Source organism: Hipposideros armiger, unplaced genomic scaffold, assembly GCF_001890085.2.
Source record: "Hipposideros armiger isolate ML-2016 unplaced genomic scaffold, ASM189008v1 scaffold_377, whole genome shotgun sequence".
NCBI lineage: Eukaryota > Metazoa > Chordata > Mammalia > Chiroptera > Hipposideridae > Hipposideros > Hipposideros armiger.
The window spans coordinates 11407-25418 of record NW_017731727.1 but is presented as its reverse complement, the minus strand read 5'-3'; the positions used below and the strand labels follow the sequence as shown (position 1 = coordinate 25418).

General features: G+C 35.3%; 1 protein-coding gene across 1 annotated transcript in view; it reads right to left on the bottom strand.

Annotated features, from left to right (window-relative positions):
- Positions 1 to 1287: 1287 nt before the first annotated feature.
- DNAAF6 (dynein axonemal assembly factor 6) overlaps positions 1288 to 14012 on the bottom strand; it is a gene marked incomplete at its 5' end in the record, with an annotated part of 21830 nt that continues 9105 nt past the window's right edge. Inside the window, 2 exons of the mRNA XM_019662432.1 lie at positions 1288 to 1810; positions 6451 to 6536. Of these exons, the coding sequence (XP_019517977.1) occupies positions 1681 to 1810; positions 6451 to 6536 (216 nt within the window). The remainder of the gene's footprint in view (positions 1811 to 6450; positions 6537 to 14012) is intronic.

Sequence of the window (14012 nt, the reverse complement as noted above, 5' to 3'; positions counted from 1 at the left end):
ACTGTTAGTTCTCTAGAGGAAAAAAATATTGGTTACCAATTGCTTAGGCTTGCTCCAGAGTTTACACTTTAGGGTGTAATCTTAAATTCTTAAAATACAGCCTTTTAACAAGACGTTAAAGCAAAGTAGGACACTCTTGATCTCACAACATCATGGACTTAAATTCACAGATACCAGTTTCCTTTCAATTAATCCCACCCTCAACTCTTACCCCCCACAGAAGAAAATCATGGTAGTAATTTCAATGTCAAATTTTTACAAAAGCTTAGTTTTAACACAACCAGTTTTCCCAAAATCTCAGTATTTTCCTTTGATTTGATCCAGTCACAATCTAGATGCTTCGTAGTTATCTACATAACTAAATCTAGAAATTTACTGCTTGAGTATTTAGTCCCTTAATAGTTCACATAGAAGCAATAAATATCTTTCAGTTGTTCATCTCTTTTCAAAATTTGCTCCCAGGTAATTCCACAGATCTATAATAATATGTGAGGCCTAGTCACATAAGATTTAAAATATAATTTATTTATAAATAATTCTGAAATAAACTTATGCAATGCAGTATAGAGAGGTAGGGAGCATTGGCATAATTCATAAAAAATAGGTATGTCTAATTAAGAATAAATATAGGAAACGAGAGAGAACAGGATTTATAAATGCATCATGCTTTTCTTTATATTCCTTTTAAATGTCAATGATTTAAATTACTAAGTATAAACACAGTACCCTGAAAGGCATTGTTAATAATTATTAGTGCACAAAAGGAAAAATATTTTTAACCTAACTAGATCCAAACATCGAGAGCAGGACTGATGAACCCAAATAATACTGTGTGCTCAAGAGTATTTTTGATTCAAATAAAACATGTATAATTAGTACGGTGCATCAAACTATTTTATATTTTTTTTGTTATTTGTACATTCCAGAATAATAGTGAGAGTTTAAACAGACAACACCAAATCATTTCATCAGATCAATGAAAAGACAATCAAATACTATTTTCTGGTGATAATCATGATCAATTGCTATGTAACTGATTGTATCATAGTATATTTGATTGGATGAAGTTCTTAAAACTACTGAAATAAATGAACCAACCAGGGCCAACCGAGTGGCTCAGTTGGTTAAGAGTTTGCTTAAGAACACGAGCTCTGAGCAACAGGGCCGCTGGTTCAATTCCCACCTGGGCCACTGAGCTGCGCCCAAGCTGAGCTGCTGCTGAGTTCGATGGTGGGCTATGCCCACCTGCGGCTGGGACTGAACTTGGCACCTTGAGCTGAGCTGCCGTCTGGATGGCTCAGTGGATAGAGCATGTGCTCTTAACAGCAAGGTTGCCTGTTTGACTCCTGCATGAAAAAAAATAGTGGACCAACAATTTAATGGTCTTATTTCAGTTATTTAATTGACCATGTAGTAATCTCATGGATTAGCCTGTAAATTGTATCCTGCTATCACTATAAAAATGGAGTAGCTTATTAGTATGAGAAAATAATATTTCCTGCCAGAGTAACAGAAATGACTGTAAATGATCAGAACATCAGTGGAATTGAATTTAGGTCCTCTCTGAAGTATGCCAGAATAATAATTTTTAAAAAGATAGAAAACATTAATTATTTTTTTCACAATTTTTAATTTTTTGTCAGGGCTATTTTGCCACTTTTCCTCCTTACTCATGCAGTTTCAGAAGAAATTAATAAAATCGAACTCTCTTGTCAGAGTTGCGGTGACTTCAAGAGTCTCAGTTTCCAGGATATACATAGCTTTGGCACTGTCACATTTCACAGGTTGGGGAAAGTTAAGCAACAGTTTCCTAAAACAAAACAAAACAAAACAAAACAAAACAAAACAAAACAAAATAAAATGAAATAAAAATATAGAAGCAGTTCCCTAAAGTGATATAAAAAATATACCACTTTTAATAAGGTAATGGAAAGCAATATATACCATCAGAATATTAGGAACCAAAAAACAATATTTAGACAGTATAAGTACGGGATCAATGTATAAATAACACAAATAGTATACCAGTTGTTTGGCCTTAAAAATCCAAGTAGTGGTTTTGACCCTCCACCCCCGGCCCTTTTTCTAAATTAACCTCATTTTGCATTATATAAACATAGCTTCAGTCTATGTTTATAGGTATAGACATGGAACCATTGCAACTTTAAGTTGGTTGCATAGATCTGTTGCCAATCTTACTTATGTGTAAATGGAGTGTAACTGGCTGATACAAATCTGAAAATCGGAATGGTTCTATAAGAATTCTGCTAACACAACTTTAGGCTGAGTCTCTACTGCAGGTGTAGTTATTGAAACTCAGGCCTGGAATGATTTCAATACCAAATCAATGGGAGTGCTTCTCCATGCTTGGCTTCTGGTTCTTTCTACTATACATTGACAAACATTCCCTGTGAGAGATTGCTGGGTTTATTTTGCAGTTAATGGCTCAGTTGCTTGGATAGCTGCATGTTATAGATGCATGGCTGGGATGTGACATCCATAATTCTGTCATAGTATTATGAATCTGATTTATGCATGGGGTTGGCACATGCTGGTATCTGAAGAAAATTAATGCATGAAACACTTGTTATCTCACATTCTCAACAGAGAAGCTTTGAGTATCTCTATGAAAAGTGGACAGGAAAAATCTTTTAGAAGGTGTAAGATCCAAATCAGTAAAGGAATCTGGTATTTTTTAGGGATACTTATTGAATACTTATATAAAGAACTAGTATTTGAAAACAAAACCCTTGAAAATCATTTGCCTCTTTACTCATTTGCAAATACCTAAGTTCAAGACACTGGACTCAATAAAAGTATTTGTCAGGGGCCAGCCGAGTGGCTCAGTTGGTTAAGAGCACGCTCAAGAGTTTGAGATCTGAGCAACAGAGGTTTGAGTCCTGGCCCAAGCTGAGCAGTTGCTGAGCTGCCAACAGGTGGCAGGATGGCTCAGCTAAAAAAAAAAAGTGTTCGTCACACATCTGTGGAATCTGAAGGAGAAATTTTCTGTGACGCTTCTTTCATACCAGATATTTGGGGAAACAGTTCCCCACATTAAGTGATGAAATCATGATGTATTTTAGTTTTGCCTATAATATTTGACATCTCCAAAAAAAAGAGTTGGTGCAGAAATGGTTAGAGTCCATCTTTTTCAAGTTGTTAACAATATAGCTTGTGCTAAAGTTAGATTTGCTTTATCCTTTATTCTACTAATGGTGACATAGTCACTTTAAAAAGAAAGCAAAGCTCAGTGGTGGTAGCTTCACTGCACTGAAAGACAGCTATAAATCAGCTGAAGAAGGAGTTCCAATGATAATGTGCACTTCTCTGCCCAGAGAGAAATAAATTCCAAGGAGACAGTTAGTGGCCATTGGAATGATCCATCTGTCCCTGCACTTCTGTCTAGTCTTTAGTAGTAAGACATCACATGCTAAAATTTTGAACAAAACAAACTGTGCAACTTATTTAGGCTCTTAAGGGAAGGAAAGTATTTTTGTCTTGTCCATTTTACTGTCTAATATCTGAAGTGCCATCTATATTTAAACCAAATAAAATTCCACAATGCTTAACTATGTACAATTCATTGAAGGACAGGGCTGTATCTTACTTTGGTGTTCCCCACCCCCACCCCACCCTGAGTGTTGGCAGAACACTTTATAAATGTCTGCTGAGTGAATAAATGAATGAAAAGCAAATCAGGCACCACAAAATGGTATTTAAACAATTGCTATAGATTAGTACTATAAAATATGAACAAACTTTTAAACCCAAATACCTCTTCCTTTACATTGATACTATATTTGCTTTTTAAGAAGCTATAGTTTAGGCAGTGATCAAATATTTATCCAGTGCCAACTTTCATTAGAAATTACACAAATACAAACAATAATATATGAAAGTAAAAAAATTATCTATACAGTGAATTCTAGTGTAGACTTACACGTTTACATTTATATTAGAGAATTCAAGTTGATGTCACTTGCAAGAGATTTAAATAAAGGACAACATTGTTCTGTGCATATTCAAATAATGCAGTTTTTATTTTGTAGTTAATAAGTGATTTGATTTACATATCTGGGTTAAAAGCAGACATGGCCTGTTTAAGGTTTCCTATTGGAGACATAACAATTTTCAAAGAAAGTACAGAAATAACTACTGAGCTGCAACTCACTATTCCATTTATAAAACTTAATATTAGGTATCAATTTCATTGAACATCAGTCAACTTGAAATTAATCTGAATTGAAGTAGCACAGCAAAGGTGAGAATAATCTAAAGCAGTACTAAACCAAAATTAACTCATTCTTGTCTTTAGAATGTGTTTTTATTATCATATTCAAGGAATTCATTTATGATATTCTTAGAATTCACTTCAAAAAATAATGAAACCCCATATGAAGACAAAAGTCAGGAGATTCTGGGAAATTATCCAATTTCCCCTGTGTTTCCTCCTTTCCATCTACTTCATGTTGGGAATCTACATGCCAAAAAACAACGAGTTTTTTAAAAAATGAAAAATTCAGTAAACTGCTTTCTTTTGATTGGACAATGCTAAATATCTGAGTATTACTAATAATTACAATGCAATTGATTGTCATTTGATTGATAGTACTAGTCAATTTAATGAAAACGAATTCACTTGTTCCCTGCCTTACAGATATATGAACATAATCTCTCTTATCTTTCTTGAAGCAAGTAAACACAGTTTTATAGGGTGTCAAAGTTAGGAACTAAATAAAGTAGATATGACTATAAATAAACTAAAAAACAAGGCACATTTCCAATAATACAATTTCAGATAATACAATAGCATGGCCCCAAAGAATGCTCCAGTGTTTAGGAAAAGAGATTTAAAAAAACAAAACAAAACAAGAAAGAAACCAGAAAACCTTAATTCTATCGTCTGTCTTCTATCTTAATTAATGATTTTTTTCTTAAGAGACAGTACCTCTCTGCAATGAGCATTTAATATATAAGTACAGTATGATCCAAATGACCTAGTGTAGCCCACATTCTATATCTCTGTGTGAGTCTTTCATTTAGTGGGCTCTGATAGATATCTGGAATGACAGCATAGCCAGAGCAGCTGCCTAAAGATTGATGGAGACAGTGAGAACTGCTAGGGAAACGGAAATTAACTCCATGGTGTGTAGCTATGTGTGTGCTTTTAACAAGTGCACAAATATCACGGGAGATTGATTGTCCATTTAACCAACTTTCCTTGCTAAGGTTGTGTGGAAAAATAAATGTGTGCATAATATGCAATGAAAAAATTACAATACTCCTTAAATTGAATGGTAGGAATAGTGAATGTAATTTATATAACATGAGACATTTATTTTGTGAGAATACATATTGAAATTACTATAAGTAATGAGAAAATATTTGATATATATTCATCTGTAGATCATTTTGGGTTAAATGTATCTACTGTAGAAATCAAGGTTAAGCTATGTATGTACATTGGGTTGTTTACACATAGGGGTCTTTCATATGAGGGATCTACTTTTATTTTGAAGCCCTGAGATCAACAAAGGAGAATTGTGGGTACTGAGAATGGAAGGAAGAGAATGTGCCAGCAGCTGACTGATCCCCATACCCAGTTTGAAATGTTGATGAGTTACAGAGAAAGAACCACTGCAATCAACTGAAGTGTGCTCACTGCTATACATCCAGATGAAATGTGAGCAAAGCAGTGAGATATTTAGATATTTTATCTAGCACACACCAGGTTCCATGGATTCCTGCTTTACAGCATTAGTTTTGAGAGATAGGACTGATTTATCCAGGTTTCAGGATAAACATTTTATATTAATTTTACTGTATGTACTGTGTTTGGGAGACATGATTTGAACCTGTGTAATAACAAGACTATTTTGAAAATATCAAAATGTTTAATTGAATCATTCCATTATCATCTGTATTATTTTAAAATGTATTCACACAACTTAAGGATCTAGTGATAAATTAGCTGCTAGAATTGTGTTTTAAGTAATTGATGACAAGACTTTTTGTTGATTTTTAGATGAATATAATCAAACTTAACCTTAGAGCCCCCCACAATATCCAAAAAGTTTAAAGACTTTGCTTCTTTTATGCCGTAACTATACAAAATAACACATGCAAGACTTACAATTTAAGGGATTATCACTTCCAGCTATTTTCCCTGGGAGATAAGCCAACTGCATCTGAATGTCAAAGACTGTTTTGGTGGTATCAACCTATTCCAAATGTACAGGTGCACAGTAGGAAAAAAAATCTAGATATTTCCAAATATAGTATTTATGTTTATATTATGTAGATCAAAGATCTGAATGACTAACTGACTTTTTCGCTTTTCTTCAGACTTTTAGGGTGATGCAAAATAACTATGCACATTTAAAAAAAAGAATATTGACTAAAGATTCATTAATACTATAATACATTATTCTAGTTCTAAGTTTTACTCACTTAGTAGGAGTTCGAAGGTCAAGGATCATTTCCTGGATATCAATTTTAATTTCAGAAGGGTTTGTATTTGGCAGTTTGATTTTAACCTGAAAGAGAAAATGAGAAAATGCTGTTGTCTTGAAGAACAGTTAACCTGAAGAGTGTGAGAAAATATGGGGAAATGAGAACTGATATTTATTACGTGTTATGTGCCAAGCTATGCCCTTTGCTCATAATAATTGTGAGAAGCAGGGATTATTACCCCCATTTTACAGATGGAGAAACTTAGATACAGTGAAGTTTAGTGAGTGGCCCAAGGTCTATGTGAGGAAGCAACATGTAATTTGACTAAGGTCTATGTGATTCCAAAACTATATAGAAACACTTTGCTTACTTGCCTGTAACCTTCATTGTCTGAAGGTATGTGTCAGCACAGCTGCTAGAGTTGGGGACCTTCAACTGCCTTTATGTCAGTGGGCCCCTTTGGATAAAAAATAGTTCTCATGTTGAATGTGTGTTGATGATGCCATCTTTTACTCCTGGTATAAACTCCCATACCACATTTCCTAGAGAAGTGTAGGAGTCCAGAAAAGTTTATAACATAACAAAAGAGAAATAAAAATATGACCCCCACACATAAAATGGGACTATTTATTGGTTTGGTAAGATTTCATTTAAAAATGTCTCATTTCTGGGCCGGCCGAGTGGCGCGATGGTTAAGAGCTGGCTTGGGATGCCAGAGGGCCCCGGTTCGGATCCCACATATGTGGGCCAGTGACACTGCCCTCTACAAAAAAAAAGTCTCATTTCATTTTTCAAATGACCCAGCAATTCCACTCCTGGGTATATACCCAAGAGCATTAAAAGCAGGTATTCAAACAAAAATATGTACATAATGTTTTTGTTCACAGCAGCAGTATTCACAATAGCCAGAAGGTGCAAACAACCCATATGAATTGATGAATATGGATAACCCAAATGTGAAATATCCATACAATGAAACATTATTCAGCGATGAAAAGAAATAAAGTACTATTACATGGATGGGCATTAAGCTAAGTGAAAGTAACCAGGCACAAAAAGCTACCTATTATAGAATTTTATTTATGTGAAATATTCAGAATAGGCAAATCAATAGAAATTGAAAAACAGATTGGTGGTTGCTAGAGGTTGGGGAGGGAAAAAAGATGAGTGACTATTTAATGAGTATGAATTTCCTTTTGGGTTGATGAAAATGTTCTGGAATTGTATATTGGTGATGGTTGCACAACATTGTGGATGTACTAAGTGTCACTAATGGTGATTTTATATTATGTGTATTTTATCACAATACAAAGACTCATTTCTATAATTAATTCTCTTTTTGATAGAAGCCTGACTGTCTGTGTATCTATCTGTCTATCATCTATCTATCTATCTATCTATCTATCTATCTATCTATCTATCATCTATCTATCTATATATCTATGTATCTATCTATCTATCTATCATCTATCTATCTATATATCTATGTATCTATCTATCTATCTATCATCTATCTATCTATCTGAGATAATATGGCATGTGGTTTCCAAAACCAACCAAAGGTTAAGGTAAATTATAAAGCCTTATCTAAAATGAGCTAAAAGAGTTGAAATATTGGACATCTGGTGATTTCAGAGCTGGCCTGAAAGGATAAAAGTCGTAGGTTATGAGAGAAATATATATCAAATAAATAATGGGAAAAATGGAATTCCTTGTAAGGAGCTTAAAGTAGGCAACAGTACTTTTGCAATATAAAGTATGTGGACAACTACATGTCTGTTAGTTATAGCTTACTTTATTAAATCTGTATATAAAAATATTTGTAAAGAGAGCTACAGAGGTCCTACTATCTAAATATATCCTATGGTTAATATTTTCATTAAACAAAGTATTACCTCCTAATTTATATTTTGAAAATTCAAACCTTTATAATTAAAGATGCTTTAAGGGAGAGAAATGGAACATTTCTCAAAGAGGTAGTTATAGGTGCTCTAGCTCAAAGTAAATGAGCATTTTATTGGACAAAGAAAGACCGATTTTTCTGTAATAACCCTGAGATCTGACAGTCGAGTTGAGATGTTCTTTAGTTGCAGGATGACTCATGTCACCTGGACCAAAGGATACAAACATTTCTTTCTTTATTGTAAAATGTTTAGATCTTTCAAGGGAAAATATTATTTCCCCAGGGTTTGAAATGACATTTGAGGTAGGAAAAAATGATGAGTTCTGTGAAATTTAGATACAACTTTTGGGTAGAACTTCAAAGTGGTTCTTGAAATCATTTGCAACTCTCATGAAGGGTAATTCAGAAACAACAATTTTTCCTCCTGAGGAAATTAAAATTATGTACTAAAATGGTTTCAGCGGAGGGAAAGGAGGAACAAATTAAGTGGAATGGTACACATTAATATCTTAAAAGATAGAAGGTTCATTGAAGAATCTTACTAGAAAAACTCCTGAAACTGAATCAGACTTCTTTAGAGATACTTTTAATGAACACCTGGAAAATGGACATGATTATTTATTGACTTCTAATTCACTGTACCCAAGAACTTGTCCAACACTAATAAAAACAATAAATGCATGTCATTGACAAAGCAATGAAAGGGATTGATATGCCTTTCTTTAGATAGGCTACAAATTGAATTTATTTCAAATAATTATCTGTTTTAATAGGCAAACTAAGAAAAACTCCTAAAAATTTCATTGGAAAACTTGCAACCTTTCGGGAGCTCAACCTTTGGAGTCAAACTTGGGATGGAATTCTAATTTTGTTACTTATAAGTTATTGATTGTTTATTAGTTATCTATTGTTACATAAGCAAAATAATCACAGCCCCCAATTTATGGCTCAAAATAACAATAAATATTTATTGTCTCACACATTTTCCATGAGTTAGGAATTTGGGAGTGGCTTCACAGGTAGTTCTGACTCAGGGTCTATCATGAGATTGTAGTCAAGATACTGGCTGGGGCCACAGACATTTGAAGACTTTATTGGGGCTAGAGGTTCTACATCCAAGATGGCTTACTCACATGGATGTTGGCAGGAGGCCTCAGTTTTTCACAACATGGACTTCTCCATAGGTCATAAGGGCTGCTTGAGCATCCTTATGAAACAACTATCTTCTCCCCAGAGTAAATGATCCAAAAGAGCAAGGCAGAAGCAATGCCACTTTTTAATGTAGCCTCAGAAATTATATTTCTGTAATATCCCATTGGTTATATAGGTCAGCTCTATTTAATGTGAGAGGGGACTACACAAAGGGAAGAATATCAGGAGGTGAGAATCTTTGGGAGATATCTTATAGGTTGGCTACCACAGTATCCACCACTAACTTTGGTTCAAACCCCTGTCTTCTGGCCTTTTGAATAAAAAGTAACAGAAAAAAGTGCAATAATTTAAGTTTTGTGAGCTCCCTTCTTCCCAACTTCAGCTTCTCTTTAGGTAAGTAGTCAGAACTACTCAGTCTCTCTCTAGGAATTCACATTGGGGCTTTCCTGAAGATAGGTAAAGGTAGGTCAAATTGCTTACAAGTTATTTACACGGTCCTTCATTTATTATCCTCTGTGTGTTGCTACAGACCTGGCTTAATATACCTAAGCCTTTGGGAGGGGGGTCATTAGTGTGGGATTATCATTTTGAGTTTTAAGTTTCCTCTTTCTTATCTTGTTCTTATGATAGATTTATATGACAGGATGGTTCCTGAAGAGATCATATTCCTATAATTTCTAAATGATTAATACAGGCTCCCTAGCTCCTCAGATAAGTGTCTATGATCATATTATAAGGTGTTTGAAAATTGAAATGAGAAGGTCAAATGCCAAATAATAAGTATTCCAAAGAGGTCATACATTCTAGGTTTCCTCATGAACTGTCACTTCCTGACTACCAGAACAGACTATCTTACATGAAACTTGACCAGCCTGTGCTATTTATTGAAATTTCAGTGAAGCATAAGATGTACAGAAGTGTTTGGCCTGACACTTTGAAGTTATTCTTATTTAATTTATGGGTTCTAGATAGTTCACCCCCAAACACTCAGCCTCACCACCACTGTCTTGAGACTACCAGATTTTAATTCATTATATTTGTATCTCTACTTACCAATGAAAACACGAAGCCTCAGATTCCCATGTCCTTCCTTATCACCTAATAATTACTATCTTGATCTTATCTCTTATTTTGGAAGGCAGCTATGCTCACCACTATACCACCAATGCTGTACTTACCTCTTATTTTGTTTACATTTCCTACCCTTTCCACGAGGTCCTCTGGAACACATAATACTTCTCTTATCTCATGAGCCTCTTTGAATATTCTCTTCAACTTCTTAGTCTAACTAAAATCTAGAGTTCCCTTAGTGATACTGTTTCCCTTATAGTTTTCCCAATTGATGCCTGTTTTTTTTTTAAGATTTTATTAGGGGAATTGGGGGAGGGGAACAGTGTTGGGGAATTGGGGAAGGGGAACAGCCAAGTTGTTGTCCTTCAATCTTAGTTATGGAGGGCACAGCTATCTCAGCTCCAAGTCCAGTCACCATCCGGCTACCCATCGGCAGCTCACGGCTGCTGAGCTCAAGGTGCTGTGTTCAATCTTAGCTGCATGTGGGCATGGCCCACCATCCCATGTGGTAGTCAAACCACCAACCTTGATGTCAGGAGCACATGCGCTCACCAGCTGAGCTATCCTGCCACCTATTGGCAGCTCAGTGGCAGCTCAGCTCGGCACAGCTCACTGGTCCATGCGGGAATAGAACTGGCGACCCTGTTGCTCAGAGCTCGTGCTCTTAACCAACTGAGCCATTCGCCCGGCCCCCTTTCAGCTTTTTAAAATAAATCTCATGTCTTTACACTATACCACCAATTAATCTCCTCACTGCAATTATCTACCAATTCCTGGGTGTCACCCCCACCCTTATTTCTCTAATAGTTCTTTGTTCTCCATTGATATTTCTAACATTAAGTTCTGTCTTAAATCTTGGTGATTTAAATATCCACTTAGATAACTTTTCCAACATCCTAGCCTTACTTCCTCATTTATTTCAAGTCTTTGCACAAACATTGCCTTCACAGTGAGAACTTACCTGATCACACTACTTAAAATTACAGCCACTAACTACATTAGTACTCTATTACTTCCCCTTGCTCTTTTCCTCTTCATAGCATTTATCACCTTCCAATGTATAATAAAGTTTACGGATTTATTTTGTTCATTTATCTCTCACACTAGTGGGTATATCCTTTGAGGGCAGTAATATTTGTCTTTTGTTTACTACAGTATCTTCAGTGCCGAGAACAGTACCTGGCACATCATAGACATTTGATAAGTATTTGTTGAGTAAATGAATAAATGAATGTAAGGATGGTTCAATATTAAGAAATTTAATATAATATACTAATAATCAAAGCTAAAAAAATAATATCCTCTCCACATATGTAAGAGGGCATTTGATTAAATTAATCACCCATTCTTGCTTACAACTCTTAATACAATAAGAATAGATAAATAGTTCCTTAACACATAGCCCAAAATTCAATATCAGGTTGAATGAGAAAACACTAGAAACATTCTAATTAAAGTGAGAAGTACAAAATAATGACCCATATTTGCCACCATTATGTAATGTAATTCTGGAGGTACTGATGCAATTAAACAGAAAAGAAACAGGAGGTAGAATTATTATTATCTGAGGGAAGAGCATTCCAAGCAGAATGAACAGCAAATAATCGGAAAATAACTTGATATATTGAAGGATCAGAAAGAAAGCCAGGGTGGCTAGAACATAGTGAACAAGGAAGAAAACATGGCATTGGATGAAACTGAAAAAGTAGGTAGGGGTCAAATCATATAGGGCCTCATAGGTCAATATAAGGAGTTTGGGTTTTGTTCTAAGTGCAATAGGGAGTCGTTGTGGGCTCTGAGTAAAGAAGTGACATGATTTGATTTACTTTTTGAAAGAATTTCTCTGAACACTGTGGAAAGGCTGCAAGGAAACCAGAGTAGAAGGAGGGAGGGGAGTCAGTAGGGAATCATAATGGTCTGGTGACAGATTAGGGTGGTTTGGAGCATGATGGTAGTTGTGGTGGTAATGAAAATTAGATGGATTTAGAATATATTTTGAAAGTAGAGCCAGGTAGAGTTGCTGATGAATTGCATATAAGGTATAAAGGAAAGAGGAATGAGGGACAATTTAGGTTGTTAGCTTGTGCAATTGGGTGAATGTTGTTGACATTTCCTGGAATGAGGAAGATGTATGTGTATGAGAAAGAGGTATGGGGAAGACAATTAAGAGTTCTGTTTTGGACATTAGGTCTGAATTGCCTATTAAACAAGTGGAAGATGTCAAGTATGCAGTTAGTTACATGAATCTGACTCTCACAGGAGAGGCCAAGACTAGAGAGATAAATAGTATTGTCTTCTGATTAAAGTCAGAGGACTAGATGGAAAAAGAATGGAGAAAAAAAAACATAGGTATTTTTCATAGACCTAGAAAACTTCAGGCAGGAGAGGAAGAACCAATGATTTGAGACCAAAGAAGATGAGGAATGCCCAGTGATTTCGAAGGGAATCCATGAGAGAGTGGGGTTACTGAAGAGAAAAAAGTGTTTCAAGAAGGAGGGAGTAATCAACAGGGTTTAATACTGCTGAGTGGTGACCCTCATACCTTAAATCTCTTTTTCTAATTTTGTGCAGGGCAACTCTTCGTTTTTCAGAAGTGTCCCTCTCATTGCAGGATTTAGAGCATCCCTGGCTCCTGAGTACTCAATGCCAATAACATCCTGTTATTGCCTTCTCAGTGAGACCTTCTCTGACCACACTATTTAAAACTGCAGCTACTACCAACCCTAGTACTCCCTATCACTTCCTTAACCAAAAATACCCATTTCTAACAGTATTTTTTTATTAGTTTCAGGCATACAAAACAATGTAATAGTTAGACATTTACCCCCCTCGCAAAGTGATAACCCCCTCCCCCAATCTACTACCCCTCTGACATCGTATATAGCTGTTACAATTTCATTGACTCTATTCCCTATGCTGTACTGCTGTACTCCACATCTTGTAAATATGTATATATATATATATATATATATAAATTATTGTTGATATTCAGTATTACTCAGCTTCAGCTTCAGGTGTACACTGCAGTGGTCAGGCATCTACAACTTCCATGAAGTGTTCTCCCCAATAAGACAAAAGTCCATCAGATACCCTACAAAATCTTTACAACATTATGGATTATATTCCCCAAACTGTCATTTGTATCCCCATGGCAATCTTGTAATTACCAATTTATGCTGGCTAATCCCCTCTCCTTCTCCATTATCCCCACCCCCCTGCCATCTAGCAACGCTGTTTTCTCTCTGTATCTCTGAGACTGTTTCTGATTAGTTTGCTCATTTATTCTATTCTCTAGATTCCACATACATCCCTTTGGGCAAGGGAACTAAGAGAAAAAATAAACATATGGGATTATACCAAACTAAAAAGTTTTTTTACAGCAAAGGAAACCATCAATAAAACAAAAAGGCATAATCTTCTCCCACTTGTTTTT